The sequence below is a fragment of the Wyeomyia smithii genome, chromosome 2, assembly GCF_029784165.1.
Source record: "Wyeomyia smithii strain HCP4-BCI-WySm-NY-G18 chromosome 2, ASM2978416v1, whole genome shotgun sequence".
Taxonomy (NCBI): Eukaryota; Metazoa; Arthropoda; class Insecta; order Diptera; family Culicidae; genus Wyeomyia; species Wyeomyia smithii.
The window spans coordinates 69,077,751-69,097,181 of record NC_073695.1 but is presented as its reverse complement, the minus strand read 5'-3'; the positions used below and the strand labels follow the sequence as shown (position 1 = coordinate 69,097,181).

Below are 19,431 nucleotides of genomic sequence, written 5' to 3'. Positions count from 1 at the left end.
TTGATTATGCGGGAAGGTTAACTACATTTTTTTTTTCCTATGACTTTCTCAAAATGTGTGCAGTTTTTACAGATTTCTGCCTGCTCGAGCGCATTTTTTCGAATCACGATTAGATTTTTATCACATTTAAAAAAAAAGACTGCACAATGAAACCGGTACCTCTTACAATCGCATTATTCGTTGCTCTAGAAGCTAACCTGATTTTAATTAACCTTATTCAGCTTATTTTTGTTTAAATGGCATGTCGCATGTCACATCAATGAGAAGAAAATCTATATTCTCCAGAATGGACTAGAGTCAATCGACAAAACATTTAATATAATCTTATAAGAGGATGAAAATAGTTTATAAATTTCATTTTCGAATAAAAATGTGATTCATTCATTATAAATATTCTGAAAATTTGCGTTAAAAAATCCATCTGTGCCATGATTTTTAAAAACTCAAAGTACTTTCTTTAGTTGAAAAAAAAACTCACGAGCTGCATTTTAAATTTTAACAATTTTCAAAAATAGCCGTCTAGACACATGGTACAATTGTAAATAGAAGAATTGCAACATTAACGTTTTAAAACGCATGATTTTTCAATAACATTGATTGTTGTTCGTGTTTCAAATCAACATTTGTCGATTACAATACCTTCGTTACACTATTGTAATATGACAAACTCCACAAATGTGAATAATTGCGAATTTTTACCCAAAACGTTTTTGCATCGAACGTAATAGATTGTATTAAACGGGTTAAACTGTTGAAATAACCGTCAATTCAAAACATCGGATAAATTATGCCACATTATACCACTGGCAAAGCGGCATGAACGTACACGACAAATATATATTGCCCGAGAGCACAGAAAATTCAATTGTCATTTTTCAGTCCTTTTTGTGTGCACTTTCTGTTCGATCATTTACCTGAAGTTGACCTTCCGTTCTGTGATAGTATAGTATAGAAGGTATAGTTTATGTTCGAGATTTATGATAGCTTTCAGTTATACCAAAGGTAAACAGAACGCGGTCTGGATCGTCGAAATTTTTATTCCCGTACGAAATATAAATTCCAACTAAACAGTTCAGTTGAAATTTTCAATATGTATGGGTTAACGCTCACGTAAAATAAAACGTCATATTTCGAGTAAAATTAACAGAGGGGATTCATAACGGACAACATATATCAAAAACACTAACCTGACTAATCAGATTTTGCACTTCCTTTTCTGCTTTACTCATCTCGGGCTCTCGCTGTTCGCGTGGTTCTTGGTCGATCGGGATGTTTTCGTCAAATTCTTCCAAATCAGCCGATGCTTCCGCCTTGGCAAACTTCGCCGCCTGTACGTCTTGATCATCTTCGGCTGCTGCCAGAGCAGATTCGAATACATTGATAGCTGATTTACTTTCCTCGGGACTTCCACTGGGATTGGGGTTATTGCTACCGGCTGAAGATGGACCAGCGATCGTACTCGACTGTAACCGTTCTTTACGCTCTTTTTCTCGTTCGATTACCTCAGCTAACCTGGTCGATGCATCTTCTTCCACACAATCCACAGTAAACAGATCTTGAATAGTAGAACTCTTGAAGTAAGCCGTCGTGAAATTTCCGCCCTCGATTGCCAAATCGCCAAGCATTCGTTTCTGGTTGGCCTTCTTAAGGATGTTTTCTTCGATAGTTTTCTCGCTTACTAATCGGTAAATATGTACGTCTCTCGTTTGTCCTATTCGGTGGCAACGATCTTGAGCTTGTGCATCCATCGTGGGATTCCAATCGGAATCGTAGAATATGACAGTGTCCGCTCCGGTTAAATTAATGCCAACCCCGCCGGACCGCGTTGAGAGGATAAAAACGAACATTCGTTTGTCTCCATTAAACCGCTCCATCAGCAGTTGCCGTTGCTCAACCTTTGTTGTGCCATCCAACCGCAGATAGATATGACCATGATAGTTGAGAAAAGCTTCTAACACGTCTAACATTCGTGTCATCTGGGTGAAGATCAGTACGCGATGTCCTCCAGACTTAAGTTGTTTCAGCAATCGATCTAAGGTTTGCAGCTTGCCACAATCGTATTGAATCAGTCGGGGGTCGGGAAACTGTAGAAAAAAAAAAGACATGCATTAATCACAAATAACTTAGTAAGAATTATGTAGCATTACAACAGAGACAAACTGTACTGCTAATTAACCGTCAGTCACTAAAGTAATGCTTCCGTGTATATTTATTATTGTTGCAAGGTTCTAGAGGCTTTTCGTGATGAGCACGAGAATCCGCTGGATATGCAGTGCATGTTTTTTATCTGGCTCTATTGCAAAAATCATTGAAAGGATTTTTTCTTTTGAACGACTGATTTTTAGAGCGTAGGAGAAGCGGATTTAACAATTTTCAACACTCACCTGCGTACTCATTGCCGAGATAATCGGATGTAATATTTTCAGCGTAGGTTTTATGGCCAACTGAATTTGAACATCATTTTCCTGCTCTTCGTTTTGTCGAGAAGGATGGGGATGCGAAACATGGAGACTTGGCACGGGTGCGCAAACTGCAGGTACGTAAATGACAAAATTATTGAGCAACGACCGGAAGTCCTCCGTTCGTTGTTCGACAGTCTTGATTGCATTTGACAGGCTCCAGCTAGAGTTTTGGTGTGCTTGTCGACAGTAAAAGTTGCCCAGCGAAACGACAGGTACGGAACCAACTTCGGTGTAACTCTCATTGCAGATTCTACTGACAGAATGCCGTAAATCTTCACCGTACATAGGAGTTGAATCACATCGTTTCTGGTTCATACGTCCAAGAAGTTCCAAGATTTGCCCTCTCCGCTCTTTCCGAGATTCTTCCACACTGGCAAGATAGAATTCGGTGCGTGCTTTTTGCTCCAGCTCCTCCGGAGTGAGACTGGCAGTGGCTGAATAGGAATGATGCTGAAGCTGTTGGACGATGGAAGCTGCTAGCGAAGAAGATATTGGATTTGCTACGGATGATGTCGAGCTTTGATTATTCTGCGGTGCTAAAACAGCACGAGGAACTGTAGGTAACCTCGTTAAGTTTGCACTACTTGAGATACCCGTTCGGTTAACAACGGTCAATCGTTGACCACTGGACGTCAGCATTTGGCCACTACTATTAGTCGTCAGAATGATTTGCCTTCCTGCAGATGTATGGACTATTTGCGCTATTTGTCCAGCACCTACTCTGTTAATCGGAGTACTGTTGCTAAGATTACTATTACTACTATTACTGCTACCACTAAGAATATCACATTTTTTACGTAAATTTACAATCGACGACTGGGCGTCGTCCAACGGAATCGTTGTCGCTGTTGCAGGCGTACTTCTGATTTCCTCAATCAGAGGTTTCCTATCTACTAGCGATGAATTTACAATCGGAACAAATCTCGTTCCTTCAGTCTTCATAGCCGGACTGGTACCAACTCTAACGCCCGTGTTGCTGCTTATGGTTTCCTGAACCGACATGTTGGGCACTCGGACGTGAAGTTTTAATCTTCCTGTTGGACAGCGTGGAGCGGACTCTGGCGTGGAATCAATCTCTTCAATTAATCGCTTCGGCAAACATAACCGCTGTGATCTGTGTGCCACGTAAGCAGATAATATAAGCTCTAATCGCACTAACACTAGATTCAGGGAAGACAAATCAATTTGCTGCAATAAAGGATAGGAGGTGTTATTTCGCTGTATGAAAAAAAAAAATATTGTTTTACTTACGGTGAACGGATCGTAGTTCAGCATATTGTAAACAAGCGAAGCAGTTCGGAAATTGATTCCTTCCATTCGAAATGGTGATATCGTAGGACGTTCCTCGAACATATTCGGATGGTTACAAACCTTTCGCAATTGCATCAACACATTGATCACACTCAGCAAGTTACCGGAGGCAAGGGTTTCCTTTGTTCTATGGTAAAAATTGGTTGGATAGTTGAGAATTGATTAGTATTTACGAAAGTTTAGCAATACTCACTTTGCGCGACTCATGAAATCGTCATAGAGAAATCGTTGTCGCTTGGACAACCGACACATGACAATATGCTCATACTTCTTTGGCATCTGCTTTTCAACCTCAGACTTTAACCGGCGCAACAGGAATGGCCGTAGTACCTGAAAATATTTGCATGGGTTATGCATGGCTCAGCAAACTATTTCTTCAAATTTCAGTATGATTATGATTATTATCCTTTCATCCCAAACATAAAAAAGAACGAAAATAAACAGAATCCAAAGTTAATGAAACAATGCATTTTTGATTGGTACCTAAAACTGCTCCATTTGTCATCATTATTAACTTTTCATAGACGTTTTAGATAACAAACGAAGATTCAATCAATTAAAAATTGTTGTATCGCTTTCACCTGACACTTTTTAATCGATAACTGAGCAGAATGTCGCATCGAACTAAAACAAAAACCTGTGTTTCTAGTATGTCAACGATGGTTGTTTGGGCGAAAAATTTGACAGCACAACGAAAAAAAAAACGACAAGACACAACGTGGAAAAATAATCATAATATTACATTACGTACAGGTTACAGACCTTATGAAGGCGCTTGATAATCGTCTCGTTGTACTCTGAGTTGCCTTCAATCATCCCAGTCATGGGATTAGAGAACCACTCCTTAAACTCCCTGTGAGATTGGAAAACGTGTGGCATCAGGAAGTGCATCAACGACCACAGTTCCATCAGGTTGTTCTGCAGTGGCGTTCCAGTTAGTAAAAGACGCCTGGTAGGAAAAATTAAACACAAAGTTTATTAATTTTCTACGTAGCAACCAAATGCCAACAAAACAGGTTAAATTGAAAATCAGACAAATGCCTCGATTGTCGTCTCGTGAATAGTCTTGAGCTTCTAAAACAGATTCTCAAGACTTATCAGAAAATTTTGATTGATTGATCATCATCAAAACAACATCCATAAATTGCATAAAATTAGTTGCCATACTCACTGTTCCGTTTGAAAGTTCAACAGAAGCTGCCATCGTTGTGATTTGAAATTTTTAATGTTTTGTGCCTCATCCAATATCAGATATTTCCATTTTTTCCGCCTGAAACTCTGGTGATCTTGTATAACCAGCTTGTACGAAGTGATGCATACATGAAACGCATTGACCTTTGTCCAACCCGTTCGCTTAAGTTTTCGCTCTTTCTGGGAACCATAGTACGTAAGAATCTTAAATCCCGGACACCATTTCTTGAACTCCATTTCCCAGTTTAGCATAACCGAGGAAGGAACAATGATCAAATGCGGACCCCAGTTGCCTTTAACACAAGCTAAATGGCCCAGCAACGATATGGTTTGAATCGTTTTCCCCAGACCCATTTCGTCAGCCAGAATCCCGTTCAGCTTACGGTCGTGCATCGTCACTAACCAATCAAGACCAATGTGTTGGTACTCTCTTAACGTATGCTTCAGCAGGAACGGAATTGGAGTCACGACACTGGTCGACGATAGCGTGTTTCCCTTCGGTTGTATACTCTCGGCGATGGCAGCAGCATCATTAAGCATTTCATCCTTTTCACTTTGACTTTTGTTGGCCATTTCATCGTCCAGTAAATTTTTCAATCCAACATCTTCGTCGTCTTTTTGCTCCTCGGTTGCCATATTCTCGTCGGACGACGAATGTTCATCTTCATCCGATTCCTCTTCGGTGGTAACAGATTCCGAATCTTGTGCGGATTCCGAGTCATCGGAATCGACCTCCATCTTTTGCTCTGGCAATCGTTTATATTTAGCCATCAACTCCTCTATACTCATTTCATTTTCGGCCTGGAAATGATGAACGAATAAATGAATAAAAAAAGACACTTCGTATCATTAGGAACTTACGTTCAGTTCGTCAATTTCTTTTTTGTGGTCCTCATTCTTTTCCTGCTTTTCCTGTTCCATAATAGTATCCTCGTCATCGATGCTATCTTCGTCAGCAGAAAAGTCCTTATCGTTATCATCGCTCTCTTTTTCACTGTCAGCTGGTTCCTAGAATACAAGAAAATATTCAGAACATTAAATATTGTTAATATTTTTTTTCCGAACTCGATACTCACAGAAAGTATGATTTTATCACGATTCTGCAAATAATCCTTGGGAAGATTTTTGAGGAAATCGTCCAAGTCCATCTCTGATTCTTTTTGTAAGGCTGCCACCTCCTCGTTTGTTTCCACCGCTTCCGCTTCAGCTTTTGCAATAGTTTCTTCATCGTCATCCGAGTTCTCACTATCAGGCCGAAACTCTTCGTCAGAGTTATTCTTCGGCTGAGGTGAAGATATTCGGCTTGAGTTCAAACTGTTCGCTTTGCTTGTGCCGCGGTCCGTAACAGCAGGGGTTTTGTTCATGCCTTCCACCAGCTGTTGAGAGTACTTTTCGGTTTGATCCACTATGAAACTGAGCTGCTGATCGAGAGCTTTTTTGCGTTTCTCATCCAGTTTGGTTTGCTGTTTGTACTCAACCAGTTTCTCGACATTTGTCCAAAATATTTTTATTTCTTTAGCAACAAACGCAGCAATTCGCCTTAGCTGTAGCTCTTGGGCTTTTTCAGCCTTTTGGGCAGCCATAGCTCTATCTTGGAAGTGCTTCTGAATCATTCTGGCGCACTTTTTCGCAGCGGCTTTTTTCCATTTGCGTTCCTGGGCAAAGTCAGCAGCTAACCAAACCATTTCCTCCAACAGATAATCCCAATGTGCTTTCGGCCTCTGTGGCTCTTGCACCTTGGGCAGACGCTTTTCGCTCCACAGGCCTTCCTTTTGAAGTTCCTGTATCCGCTGTATCACGTATACTTCCTGTTTGGCTTTATTAGTGTACTGATCTTGACCGTTGCCACCACCATTACCACCGTTTCCACCATTCCCGCCGGTACCTCCTCCTCCGCCACCTCCACCGCCACCAGAAGTGACGGAATTCGACGAGGTACCATTGTGCTGCTGGTGACGGAAAACTCCTGCTCCTACCGTTCCCGCTGGTCCTCCAGAACTATTGCCACTTCCGGATGCTGCAGCTCCATTCGATCCGGACGCAGCCCCAGTCAACATAGATATTCCAAGCGCGGGCGATGCCGTTACTCCGCCGGAATTACTACTAATCGAGCTATGCTTCTTCCGTTCGATGCTCGTGCTGGCTCCGATGCCAATCGGATCCGGCAGGATTGGTGTGCCGCCTTAAATAACAAAAGAGAAGTAGTGAGATTGATAAATGCACAAAACCAACGCAATGATAAGACATTCAGAAAAATTACGTATTAAAAAGACTTCTGGACGGTAAATAATAGAGTCTTTCACAACACAGCACTTTTTCACTACTGGGTATGTTGGCGTTTTATGCCTAACTTTTTTACAGACATTCATCAGAGATAAGTGCCTAAAGTAGTTTCGAACTGTTTTTATCGACGTCATCGCTTTATATAAATTTTCTGGAAAGAATGTGACATCGGAACACGATTGTTTCACAAACTCGGATTGATAAAAAATGCTGTGCTCTAAAAGGTTTTGCAGTTTTTTTTTTTTTGTATTTTCAATACAAAAAGCAGCCATTCTATCTCGAATATTATTGCTAGTTTCATCATAGTAAAAGTTTTTGATATACTGTTACCGAATAATGTAATAACAAGGCACTGAAATTATGTAAATTAATAATTACTTGTCCTTTTTTCTAGAAAACCCCTTTTTTATTATCAATCTACACACTTAAATATTATTTACGGAAAAAAGTATGAAAAAGCATATTCTTAACAATCTTGAGACGTTGTTATACTACAATTCAACACATATACTATGAAGCTAACTTATCGAATTCAGAATATATTTTTGATCGCTAGTTGAAGATAGCTTTTCGATTTTTTATGCATGAAAAAAAAAAACAAAGTACAAGCTTGAAAAGTGATAAAAATAAAACTGCTGCGTTCTGTTAATCACTTCTAACCTAATACAGCGTAATCTTGTTGAATATTTATGAAAAACATACATAATTTATGCCTACGATATAAAAATATACTTCAAAACATTTTGGGAACCAAAAAAATTCATCAATCCGACTAAAAACACGAGCTATTTATATTCACAATAACTGAACACAACAATCTTAAAAAAGCAGCAAAGTTTATCTGATCCCATTGATTTACCCCTCTCTGTTTCAGTGACTGACAACAAGAATTTTTTTTTGCGAAAAATCCAATATTGCGCCAGTGTCAATTAATGAATAATTGCAACCAAAAGTAGAGACATATGTTTACATGAAAAAGGAAAACAAGACTAAAAAGAAAAAAAATCTCATGTTTTTCAAATCTACTAATAAGAACGTGGTATGATTCATATGAAGGATATGCATGAAACTGAGAAAAAAGCGAAAAACGTTCAGAACAGAATAATCAGTCGTCATTCGCTCACAACATTTATGATCTCCAAGCACTGGAATTACGTTTAATTCGGAGCAAACAGCATTAAAAACGGAAATGCTCAGAAATCAAGCAAACCTATACAAGCTAACAGAACATTTTTTTTCTATTTTGTGTGTAGCATTAGATTTATTCAAAGATGAATTAAAATGGTGCGAACCTGGCACCAGAGGTACTGAGGAGCTTCCTACCACAGGCGGTACACTTATCTGGCCAAAGACCATCCCGTGGCGACCCCCTTGAGGTCTGCCGGGTATGTGACCTACAAGTACACGAGGAAAAAATAAGAGAGAAGCCAAGAGAACAAACAGCATTTGAAAGGAACAAATGGGGCATAGAACGTAGCGCCAAAGAGCGGCTGTCGCACAACGTTATAATAAGACTGTTTGTAAATCGTTAGCCGAATCGTATATCGGATCATGTTTATCTTGTAATATCAAAGTTAAGTTTTACTTTCAATTCGTATAGAAGAAACTAATAGTGGAAGACCAATTGCAAATGATGAATGACTGAGATGATGAATCGATATTTACAGGATAAACAAGTGGCAACGATAAGAAAAATAAACACTGGTGTGAGGGGTATGCAAACCAAAAACTGTGACTGTGAATGTCCGTAATATGTGAGAAATATATATGTTTTTAACAACCAAACTTTTTTGTAATGGCTTGACTTGGTAAATTTTATCAGAACATAATGCGCTGAAATAAAGCACTGAATATTGCTAACTGCTTACCCTGCTGGCTTAGCTGAGCCACTGCGGCCGGTAATTGAGTCGACACCGCTACCGGGGTGGCCCCAACACCAGTGATTTTGATTTCCGCCCCTTGGGGCAGGCTCGAGACACCTGCACTCGCCGACGACGAAAGGGAACGATTTGATTGCTGTAAATAGAACACACAAGAAGCATTATTCCACGTCTCTTGCTTTGCTTAAGGTTTCTGAATATTTACTTGTTTTAGTATTTCTCCTGCTTCTTCCAGATTTGATGATAAAGGTTCTAGTTTATAGGTTCGCATAAAGTTCAAAAATGCTGGCGTATGAGGCTTCTTTCTCCATATAGGATATTCCATCATAGTACCACCGGATTGAAGAAAAAACAGTTCTGCTACATGTTCAGAGTATCTGTTAGAAGAGAGAGAAAAAAGTGATAACGAAATGAAACGATAGCGTAATGAAAGTTTCTGTTATTGCTGTCAGTTGCTCTGCTTCTATCAGACAAATGCCTCGGAAGTCATCCAATTAATAAGGACAATCACACAGCCAGAACGGAGGTAATCGTCGTTCAGACGTTTGTATCATATCATCATGGAAGCAGATTTTCTGATTAGAAAATTAGAACATTACTAATGGTTTTTGAAGTGATCCTTTTGGTCTAATCCTTTCATCAATCACACCGTTTCGCAGAGATTTTGGAGAGAAATTATTCTTATTATTTCCATTATTTGCAGTTTAACAGTAAAAGACATTGTACTAAACATGTACTGAGCAACTCGATATGAATTACGAGGTTATTGTCAGTATATGCGAGAAAATTCAACTATGAAGCATACTTTTTATGCACTTATATGTAACCTCTCTGAACCCTGAATCAGTGAAATCACAAAGTTTGGGGTTCCCTGTTATCTAGAATAGCGAAGAAAAGAATAAACAGACCAGTCTGTGCTGGATAATAGCGAATTTCTTATTCCCAGAGCCCATCTAGTTTTGACCTGGAGCCAACCTAATAGCTGTCGAGACTTCGTACACAAATCACGTAATGCTTAAAATCTAGATTTCGATTTCCCTGTTCGAAAATTTAATTCCCTGACATTCCCTAATTTTCCAGGATTTCGCCACCCTATAAACTACTTGGAATGCGCGACAGATATGCTATGCAGATATATGTAACCTCGTGGTATGAATAACTTCTCTAAACCAGTAAAATGAATGCAAACGGGGATATGCGAGACTTTTAATTTTATTCAATACTGAAAAGTATTATTAGGAGTATTTGAATTATGAGGGAACATATTTTAACTCTAAAAAGATAGTCTGCGTCAATTTGACTCCTCGCTTTTAGTGACATTACCCTCTTCTTTCTCAAATAGTGCGAATCCGTTTTGGTTTCCAAAAAACTGAATTCTGATATTTGATATGTATCGATGTGTTAACACCGTAATGATCACTAGTTATTGAGTTTTAAACAAAAATTTGCATCTTGAATGATTCAAAATTCATGCATCAATTCAACGCCAAAATAAAATTACTTCTCCAGGGTTAAGTAGCTTATGGAACCGCCTGTGTGTTGAGTATAAGCTTTAGCTTAACGACCGCACATTTTGTAGTTGCTTCTCCGTGATGGATCCGAGCTAGTGAAGTTGCACAGAGAACCACGTATATGGCAACTAGGGATTAGTTTACCATCTCAATGCATAACAATTCAGTAGCTTCCGCCTTGTATAGATCCATAACGACGTATAGATCCATACCCTGTAACTCTGTACCGAAAAAAGATAGGATTTTCATTTGTGAGTTTTCCATTTTTTTCGGCCTTTTTCACCTCCTCCTGTGTTGGTGGCTCCACAGCTTGTTCGTCACTCATAATCGTCATCCTGTTCCTGCTCTGCTCATCTGGCACCTCACCGTTCAATAGCGCCTGAAAATGCTCCTTCCACCTGGCTGCAACCGTCGGTTTATCAGTAAGCAGGTTGCCGTCCTTGTCATTACACATGACCGGCACCGGGAAATTCCTGCTTCTGACTCTGTTGACAGTTCTATAGAATCTCCGCACGTCGTTTTGAGCATAGCTGTCCTCTGCGCTGGCGAGCACCTGCTCCTCGTACTCGCGCTTCTTCCGACGGTGGGTTCTATTTTCAGCAGCTCTTGCCACCCTGTACCTCTCTCTGTTCTGACGCGTAGCCGCAGTGAGCATGCGGCTCCTGGCACGGTTCTTCTCATCTGTCGCTCTCTGGCACTCGGCATCGAACCAGCCGTTAGGCTGCCTTCCACGCGTCGTACCTACCACTTCTCTCGCAGTCGTTTCGATGGCGCCGTGAATACTGCTCCACAGCCCATTTATGTCTTCCACTCCTTCCTCCTGCTGTTCTGCGATCCGTTGATCCAGCTCTCTGGCGTATTCTGCTGCCACGCCATCAGCTTTCAACCGCTGAATGTTGAAACGCGTCGTCCTCTCTGTGCGAGATTTCAGCACGTTCGACAACCGTGCGCGGATCTTACAAACGACGAGAAAATGGTCAGCGTCAATGTTTGGTCCCCGAAAAGACCTAACATCAGTAACATCCGAAAAGTGCCGACCGTCAATCAGTACGTGATCGATCTGGGAACAGGCTTCTCCATTTGGATGCCTCCAGGTGTGTTTCAGAATATTCAAACGTGGAAAATAGGAGCTACATATGGCCATTCCTCTGGCCGCGGCAAAGTTTATCAGCCTCAGGCCGTTTTCATTGGTTGACGAGTGGAGGCTATGCCTTCCAATGACCGGACGAAAGAATTCCTCCCTACCAACCTGTGCGTTTGCGTCTCCGATGACGACTTTTACGTCGTGTTTTGGGCACGCGTCATAGATTCGCTCAAGCTTGTCATAGAACTCATCTTTGACTTCATCGGATTTGTCGTTTGTCGGTGCGTAGGTGTTGATTAAACTGTAGTTGAAGAATTTGCCCTTAATCCTCAACACGCATATACGGTCATCTACGGGCCTCCACCGGATGACTCTTGTTTTCTGATTTCCCAGCACTACGAAACCGACGCCCCGTTCCGCTGCTTTGCCGCCACTGTACTAGATGTGGTACTTGAAAGAAGTGCATGCAATAGGGTCTACTGCACGGAATTCCCTTTCTCCGGAATTTGGCCACCGAACCTCCTGAATCGCTGCGATTTCGACTTCCTGCCGCTGTAGTTCTCGAGCAAGCAAGCCAGCCCGCGCCGGTTCATTGAGAGATCGGACGTTCCAAGTACCCAATTTCCAATCGTTTACCTTAATCTTTTTCCGTGTTCGTAGCCTAGGTCTTTGCCGATTGATCCGTTCCGTATTTCTAAAATCGTTGCTCGTGGTTGATGAAAGGTTTCGGTATGCTACCTTACCAGGGTCGCGATACCTACATCCTGCTGATGGGGCTGCCATCTTAGGTGTAGCTGGCGGGATACAGCATTCCATAATTCAGCCGCCCGCTCCGGGTCAGACGCTGTTGTACGCCGCCCCTATGGGGATACAGCCGCGTACGACCCCCTTCCCAGTCAGCATACGACCATAGTTTCCACCGGGGTTGGTTACCCGATCTCCGCTAAGGTTACTCGTATTCCGGTCGGCACCACGTGGAGGTTGGGATGGGAGTTGCTGGACAGAGGTGAATGGCCACATTAGGGTCTCAAGTTACACGTGTCCAGCCATTTGCCAACCCATCCGCATCATACCATGCGGATATTGAAAAAAAAAATCGCTTCATAAAATATTGCAGAAAATTTTCCTTGGTGTATTTACTGCTCGCCCAAATAACTTTTGCACTGGGGAGGGGCATGGTTATGTGAAATAAACAAAATAAAACACAATGGATGCTACGGATATCCGCATTCACATCCGCGAATGCGGAACATCCGCATGAAAATTGACATCCGCATCAACATCTGCATCCGTAATCACATATCCGCGTCCGATTGATGTATGAAAACCTACTGTAACATATGGCATATAATTGGGACAAATGGAACCTAAAGAAGTTTATAGTACTTCAGCTTAACTTTAAGTAAAAGGTATTGACATCATGTTTTCACTTGCCCCTTTTTATCGGAATTATCGAAAAAATAAGCTAAAATATGATATAACTTTATGAGGAAAAGTCCTGGAGATATATGGTCTTTGGCAAAAATGTGTGTTTTGTGTGCCCTAATAATTCCTCCGAACAACACGTTTGTTTAAAATGCAACTAACAAAAGTTAAGTACAAAAAAACTAAAATTTAAGTAAGTCCCATGTAATACACTTTATAACTTTGTACCAAAAAAGATAGGATTTTCATTTGTTCAACAAAGTTTCATAATTTTGAATTTTCTACAACTTTGCTGAATAAACTATTCTTCTATCATTCATCCAAACAATTGTTCCAAAGACACTTTTAAGCTAGGATGAAGGTGAAAGGCACTGTGGAATTAAGTTCGACTTTTTGCCTTATTGGACCACTGTACGCCGGCCTCGTCCTTATGGTTTTTGGGGTAAGGAAGGAGGTGTTTACCTCCAATCGACTGCCACGGAAAGGAAGGATTCGGTCTCCGTGGTAAGTGACGAATCGAACAATGTTGCGCGCGAAATTAACTCATTACGAAGGCAAGCGAAAGTATATATTGCGTAGCCGTTATTAGCCGTCACGATATTTATCGACCTAACGAAACCTACTCCGATTTGCAACACGTCTATATCAAAGTACAGTGAGCAATCTCCGGCCAGACCGATATCGACTTCATTTGTGAATCTCTAGGACTGCGGCGAAAAGAGAGGTTTTGTTATCATAAATGGTGATTGACGGAATCGAACGATGTTGCGCGCGAAGTTAGCTCATTACAAAAACGAACGAACGATTCAAACACCACTATCCTATGCGAATGACGTACGCGAAAATCATTCACCACCCGAAGCATTTAGGTATCTCTATCAATTTCTTAAAGCAATCAAAAATACCTTCGAAAAAGCAAACGCGGTTCTTTGAAATGTATACATCGCGTAGTCGTCAGATTAATTACGATATTTATCGAACGAACGTGACCTACTCCGGTTTGCAACGTGCTTAGATTGAATCAACGAGTGAGCAGTCTCCGGCTAAACGAGTAATTCCCAACCTTTTTGGCTCCGCGGCCCCTTTCGCTAAACACAAAGAGCTTCGCGGCCCACTTTGCGAAGCACAGAGAGCATCGCGGCCCCCAAAATATTTTCAGATACAAGTTTTGCAATTCTGCGTTTTTCAGTTTCAAATCATTCTACAAGTCTAATTTATTCACGTCTTGGTTCTAATACGCAGAAAAAATAAAAATCCGCTTTTACAGCGGTATCTAGAAAGAAATTTCAACTACTTGTCAAATTTGCCAAGAGCTTCGCGGCCCCTCTGGATGAACCTCGCGGCCCCCTTGCCGGCCGCGGACCCCCGGTTGGGAATCACTGCGGCTAAACGGTTACCGTGAGTCACGAATAAATATCTTGATACACCTCGCAAAGTCACTACACACCGAAAATCCTTAGTTAAGCAAACCTCACCCGGGCCGAAGACACGTTTATACCGGAACATTATGGACGACCGCTCTATTCCTTACTACCGACGCAGACGCGCAGGGACACTGCGTGATTGAACTAAAACACCTACCAAGCACAAAAACAAACTAAGTTCCATGCATTCATAGCCAAAATACTTAGAAAAATGCAAATATGCATATCAAACTCCAGGTTTATGTACAAAATGCCAAAGCTATCGCAATCAAATTTTAGTTGTTATGGTCAGATGTCAAGCCGACCAACAAGCTTTCAATATAATTAGAAAGAATTTGTTTATGTGTATTTGTCCAAAAGCTAAGAAAATCATAAAAAACAGCATATAATTGGGCAGACATTTGTCACGAGCATGTTTAAAGATTTACTTATGAAACCGCCTGTGTATTGAAACAATATATTCAGAATGTGTGTTAGGTTCCCTATTTTTTTCTTTGTCTGGAGTTGTCTTCATATTGTAAATCTGATTTAGCAAATTAACAGCAATCAATTAAAGTTCCCAATCGAGGGACACTATTTCAATCATCCCGAACCGGAGCAATTCGCATCTGCTTTGTATTTATTCAAACATTTTTGTGTGGTGAATGATATTTCATATTTTCGTAGGTCGACTAGTTCAACAAAGTTTTCGGTCCCGTCACGGAAATTGTCAATATTGATCAAAATTCAGAAATTTGGGGTCCATTTTCTCGATTGATGAAAATAGTGGGCTCGTGATTAATCAATCTCTTACCCTGTATCCCAAAAATTTATAGATTTGTTCCTAGAAATTTTGCTGTAAGAAGGACTCTAGAACACTCGAATGGTGTCGTAGATTTTTGATTTTGGACTACCGAATTTTAATGTCGAAATCGTTTTTGCGGTGTAGCTACACTAGACCTACCGGTTTTCTACCCCGTATTGTAGCACGCGAAAGAATGGTATAAAAAATCCAAATCAATTTATGATCTAAACCCCTGAGTTGATGTGCCTAAGCTGACAAAATTTACTGTACATAACTAGGTATCCGTTTTGGAGGTGTCACCTGTATTTTCAATTCGCTAATATCTTTCAAAAATCTCACTTTTCCATATTTGCAGGTGAAATCAAATTTCCTAATAATTCCACATTTCTCCAGACGTTTGAGAACCTATTTAAGATTCGTCCATTTATTGGTAAACTATTTTTTTCAGATGTTTTGTTTACCCGCTTGACTCTTAAATAGCTTACCGTTACCAAATACTTGTTAAACTACCTGATTGAATTTTGAATTTATCTTTACAACACACAAACGTGAACGGGCCATTTCATTCATTACAATAGTTGTAGTAATGATGGGAATAGGACCTTACCCTTTTAGAGGGGAATATGTTTGCGTTAATATGCTTAAAGCTCACACTTTTAGGAACTTAAGCGGTTTGAAAATATATTTTATTGTTCGTAACGAAAAATGAAAATATATATTTAAAAAAATAAAATAAGATAAATGATCGGTATGGCGTGACGAGAAAATGACATTCATCACTTATTCTTGTATATAGCCAGTACTAACAGCAGACTAAACGTTCAGAATTATGATCGAACATTTCTAATGTCGTTTTCGTTTTTGCGGTGTAGCTACCCCGCGGACTACACTTTGTCCTATCACTGTTTTTTTTTTACATTTTCCGGACTATCCCGGACTACCCTTTTTCTGTCCCGGACAGTCCGCGCAAGAAACAGAGTGCAGTTTTGAAGACACCAACACATTCACACGTATGTGTCAAAATCGGTTTGCTTTGATTATCGTTCTTCGCGTGTCAAACATCAGGTTGAATTTTATTTATTTCGTTATTTGGTAATTTTTCATTAAATTGGCAAATTTTTCGTACAGTAGCACAAATGCGATAAAAGACAATGGCGATAATGACCAATACAAAAGTGAGTTACCTCTGGTATTACGCACACCATTGCAACTGCTCGGAAAGTGTTTTTTTTTCAGCTGCAAAGCGTAGTCCGGGACGGGATAGTCCTGCCGTAAAAACGAATTCGACATAAGTTTCTGTATGTTGTTTTATATACCAGACTTCAAGCTTTACTCTCAATTGCTTGATCTATTTGGACAAGGTCATTTTGTTACTTTCCCAATGTGAAATCAAATACCTACTATACCAAGTCACTGATAGCATTTTTTCAAAATCAGTTATTTCTGTAAAGCAATTACTTCGAATATTGGTGAATCGATTGCCGAAAACGAAACATAGAAAAACCTTATCCTATGACTCATAGGCTATGAGTTAGTATCAACATTCATTACAAGGTTACTCACTTTTCCTTAATACTCCGTAATCTCATATACTTGTGTTCAAGAATTTGTTTCTTCAATGCGGAAATGTCATACTCCACTTCTGCGAGGGGACTTTCTAACTTTAGACGTTTTCGGCCGGTTGGTGACACGGATCCAGCTAATCCCACCAGTCCTGCACCGGCACCCACACCCGACCCGCTTACTGTTCCACTACTACTTGCAGTTTGTACGTAGATATCACCGGCACTTGCACTGTTAGCACTACTATTTGAGCTGCTGTCACTGTGTACGTTTCCACCGGGAACTATTCTTCCACTACTACCGGTGCTGCTGCTGCTATTTCCACTTGTTCCAACAATTGAATTTTGCGTTCGCACTTCTCTGTCCACTGCAGATCTGATAATAACGGTAGGACCTGTGTCATTGTTCACATTGTTAACTGGGCTATGTAATATGTTTTCACCACTGCTAGCGGATGCAGAAACAAACTGCTGCTGTTGTTGATTGTACGAAACGATTCCAGCGGCCGTTGGAATCAGATTAACGTTACCGGTGAATGATTGTTGTTGATGAAGTGGTTTGTTTACTAATCCTCCAGTGCTCTGCATTGGCTGTAGCTGCTGAAATTGTTGTCTTTCATCGGCAGACGAACGGGACATTGGTGGGGAAGCAACCACAGGCCCAACGGGCAACTAAATTTTTATGATGAAATGGAGAGAATGAAAAGATTACATCACTGCACTCTGCTTCCGATGGCAACAGAACTTACATGGCCTACACTGCTGATGTTCGATATTCTCTGGTCAGTCCCAGCAGGAAGGGCTAGGGTACGACCTTTTTGCCCTCCCGCTGAATCACCTTCATTCATTTTTTAATCATCTGTAAGCGAAAACCCAAACAAATTTCAGATTAGTTCGTATGAATCACAAAGAAAGCAGTAGGTATTCAATTACTCTACTAAACAATCAGACAAATGCCTCGATTGTATTCATGAGATAACTAACGATCCAAGAATAGAATCGAAAATTATTCATTCGAGTAGAATAGTAAACGGTTTCATCATATAATTATTCTACCGTGCTTCATCGAAAGCTATGGCCAAACGAGTCGTTGAACGTTTCAACATTTTTAATAACAATCAACTAATTTAACCAAACTGCTAATCAAGCTAGTTCACTAATTGTCAAAACAATGACTGTTACTGAAATACCAAAAATATATGTGCACTGTTAAAACTTTTTCTCAAGTCGATGGAAAAGAAAATTAAAGGCCCTTATGTTAATTTTTCGTTGCTCCCGGCATTTCACTATTGGTATCGTAGACGGCCGTTTACATCAACTAGCCGCTTTCGACACACAGCACGGCAGCCATCTTGCTTTTCACTACGGGGACTCGCCCATCTAGAACTTCTTTCAATTAACTTTACCTCAACCAGTTAGCGAGTTGTATCCTAGCTTGGGATGCAACACATTCATTTTAGCCGCGCAGATCGATTACGGTTGGTTCTGTTCCGTCGGGAAAGTCCGGACCCGGTTAAGACGCGAGTTTTGCTTCTATTTGCAAATTTTGCGACGCGAACAAGAAAAATGCTTCCTACTGAGTGACTGCCGGAAAAGAGAATGATGCTTGCACGGGGCGAAATTGTCTTATTAGCGAGGTAGCCAACCTGACGAAAACGATGCTTCCGCTGGTTGATGCCATATTTCGGGCGAAAATATCACCGAGGGGTGAGCAGTGAAATTTAAATAGACCGCGTATCTCTTCGCGTGTCAAAAAAAAACTGATTCGCGACATTCGATTTTTTTACCTTAAGCCCTATTTAGAGTTCCAAGCGAAGTGAAAATCTCGTACAAAATCTTCATTTTTTCACGCTCGTGAAAAATGCAACCTGCAAAAATTTCACTTCCCTTGGAACTGTAAACAAATTCGATCCAGCGAAATCGAAGGATGTGGATCTCATGTTTTCACTGGGGTTTACTTTTTTCACGCATGCAAACGGTAGCGGAAAAAGCAGCAGCAAGCGAAAACTTGCGTGCGTTCATATTCTGTCAGTTGCAGCCAATTTTCATTTCGCTCGGAGTGTTAACTAGTGAAATTCGCTTCACTTAAAGCCCTATTTAGAGTTCCAAGCGAAGTGAAAATCTCGTACAAAATGTTCTTTATTTCACGCCCGTGAACAATGCAACCTGCAAAAATTTCACTTCGCTTGGAGCTGTAAACGAATTCGATCCAGTGAAATTGAAGGTTGTGGATTTCATCTTTTTCACATGGGTTTGCTTTTTTCACGCATGCAAACCCTACACAGAGAAAAATAAAATGTTAGTTTTGACCTTACACTCATGGTTATCGTAACAATAGCCGAGTTTTGTAATTATTACCATGATAATTGTCGCCTTGAAATAGATCATGGTTGAAAATACCATGACAGTAAACAAAGCAGCAACTATTAACATTGTCCAAACAACTCAATCGCAGCGGCCGTAGCGACTACGTTTTTACTGGTAATCTGAACTATCGATTTTTTCATTAGAACT

General features: G+C 40.5%; 2 protein-coding genes across 3 annotated transcripts in view; both read right to left on the bottom strand.

The window, feature by feature from the left end:
* The window catches only part of LOC129726014 (helicase domino), a 28,164-nt gene extending 9,663 nt beyond the window's left edge, over positions 1–18,501 (bottom strand). Inside the window, exons 1-14 of one of the 2 annotated variants that reach the window (XM_055682539.1) lie at positions 18,324–18,501; positions 17,667–17,776; positions 16,919–17,589; positions 9,333–9,504; positions 9,116–9,263; positions 8,540–8,641; positions 6,041–7,146; positions 5,826–5,972; positions 4,945–5,765; positions 4,536–4,722; positions 3,967–4,103; positions 3,714–3,900; positions 2,385–3,650; positions 1,188–2,084 (exon numbers count right to left, since the gene is read on the bottom strand). In XM_055682539.1, the coding sequence (XP_055538514.1) occupies positions 1,188–2,084; positions 2,385–3,650; positions 3,714–3,900; positions 3,967–4,103; positions 4,536–4,722; positions 4,945–5,765; positions 5,826–5,972; positions 6,041–7,146; positions 8,540–8,641; positions 9,116–9,263; positions 9,333–9,504; positions 16,919–17,589; positions 17,667–17,765 (5,940 nt within the window). In that variant the 5' untranslated portion in view covers positions 17,766–17,776; positions 18,324–18,501. The remainder of the gene's footprint in view (positions 1–1,187; positions 2,085–2,384; positions 3,651–3,713; positions 3,901–3,966; positions 4,104–4,535; positions 4,723–4,944; positions 5,766–5,825; positions 5,973–6,040; positions 7,147–8,539; positions 8,642–9,115; positions 9,264–9,332; positions 9,505–16,918; positions 17,590–17,666; positions 17,777–18,323) is intronic. The other variant, XM_055682540.1, reaches the window with a different exon arrangement.
* LOC129726017 (uncharacterized) lies at positions 10,256–13,038 on the bottom strand. Its single transcript, XM_055682545.1, has 2 exons — positions 10,922–13,038; positions 10,256–10,859 (listed from the first exon to the last, which is right to left on the bottom strand). Exons 1-2 carry the CDS (start codon positions 11,780–11,782, stop codon positions 10,779–10,781), a joined length of 942 nt encoding a protein of 313 aa, XP_055538520.1. The 5' UTR covers positions 11,783–13,038; the 3' UTR covers positions 10,256–10,778.
* Positions 18,502–19,431: the final 930 nt, after the last annotated feature.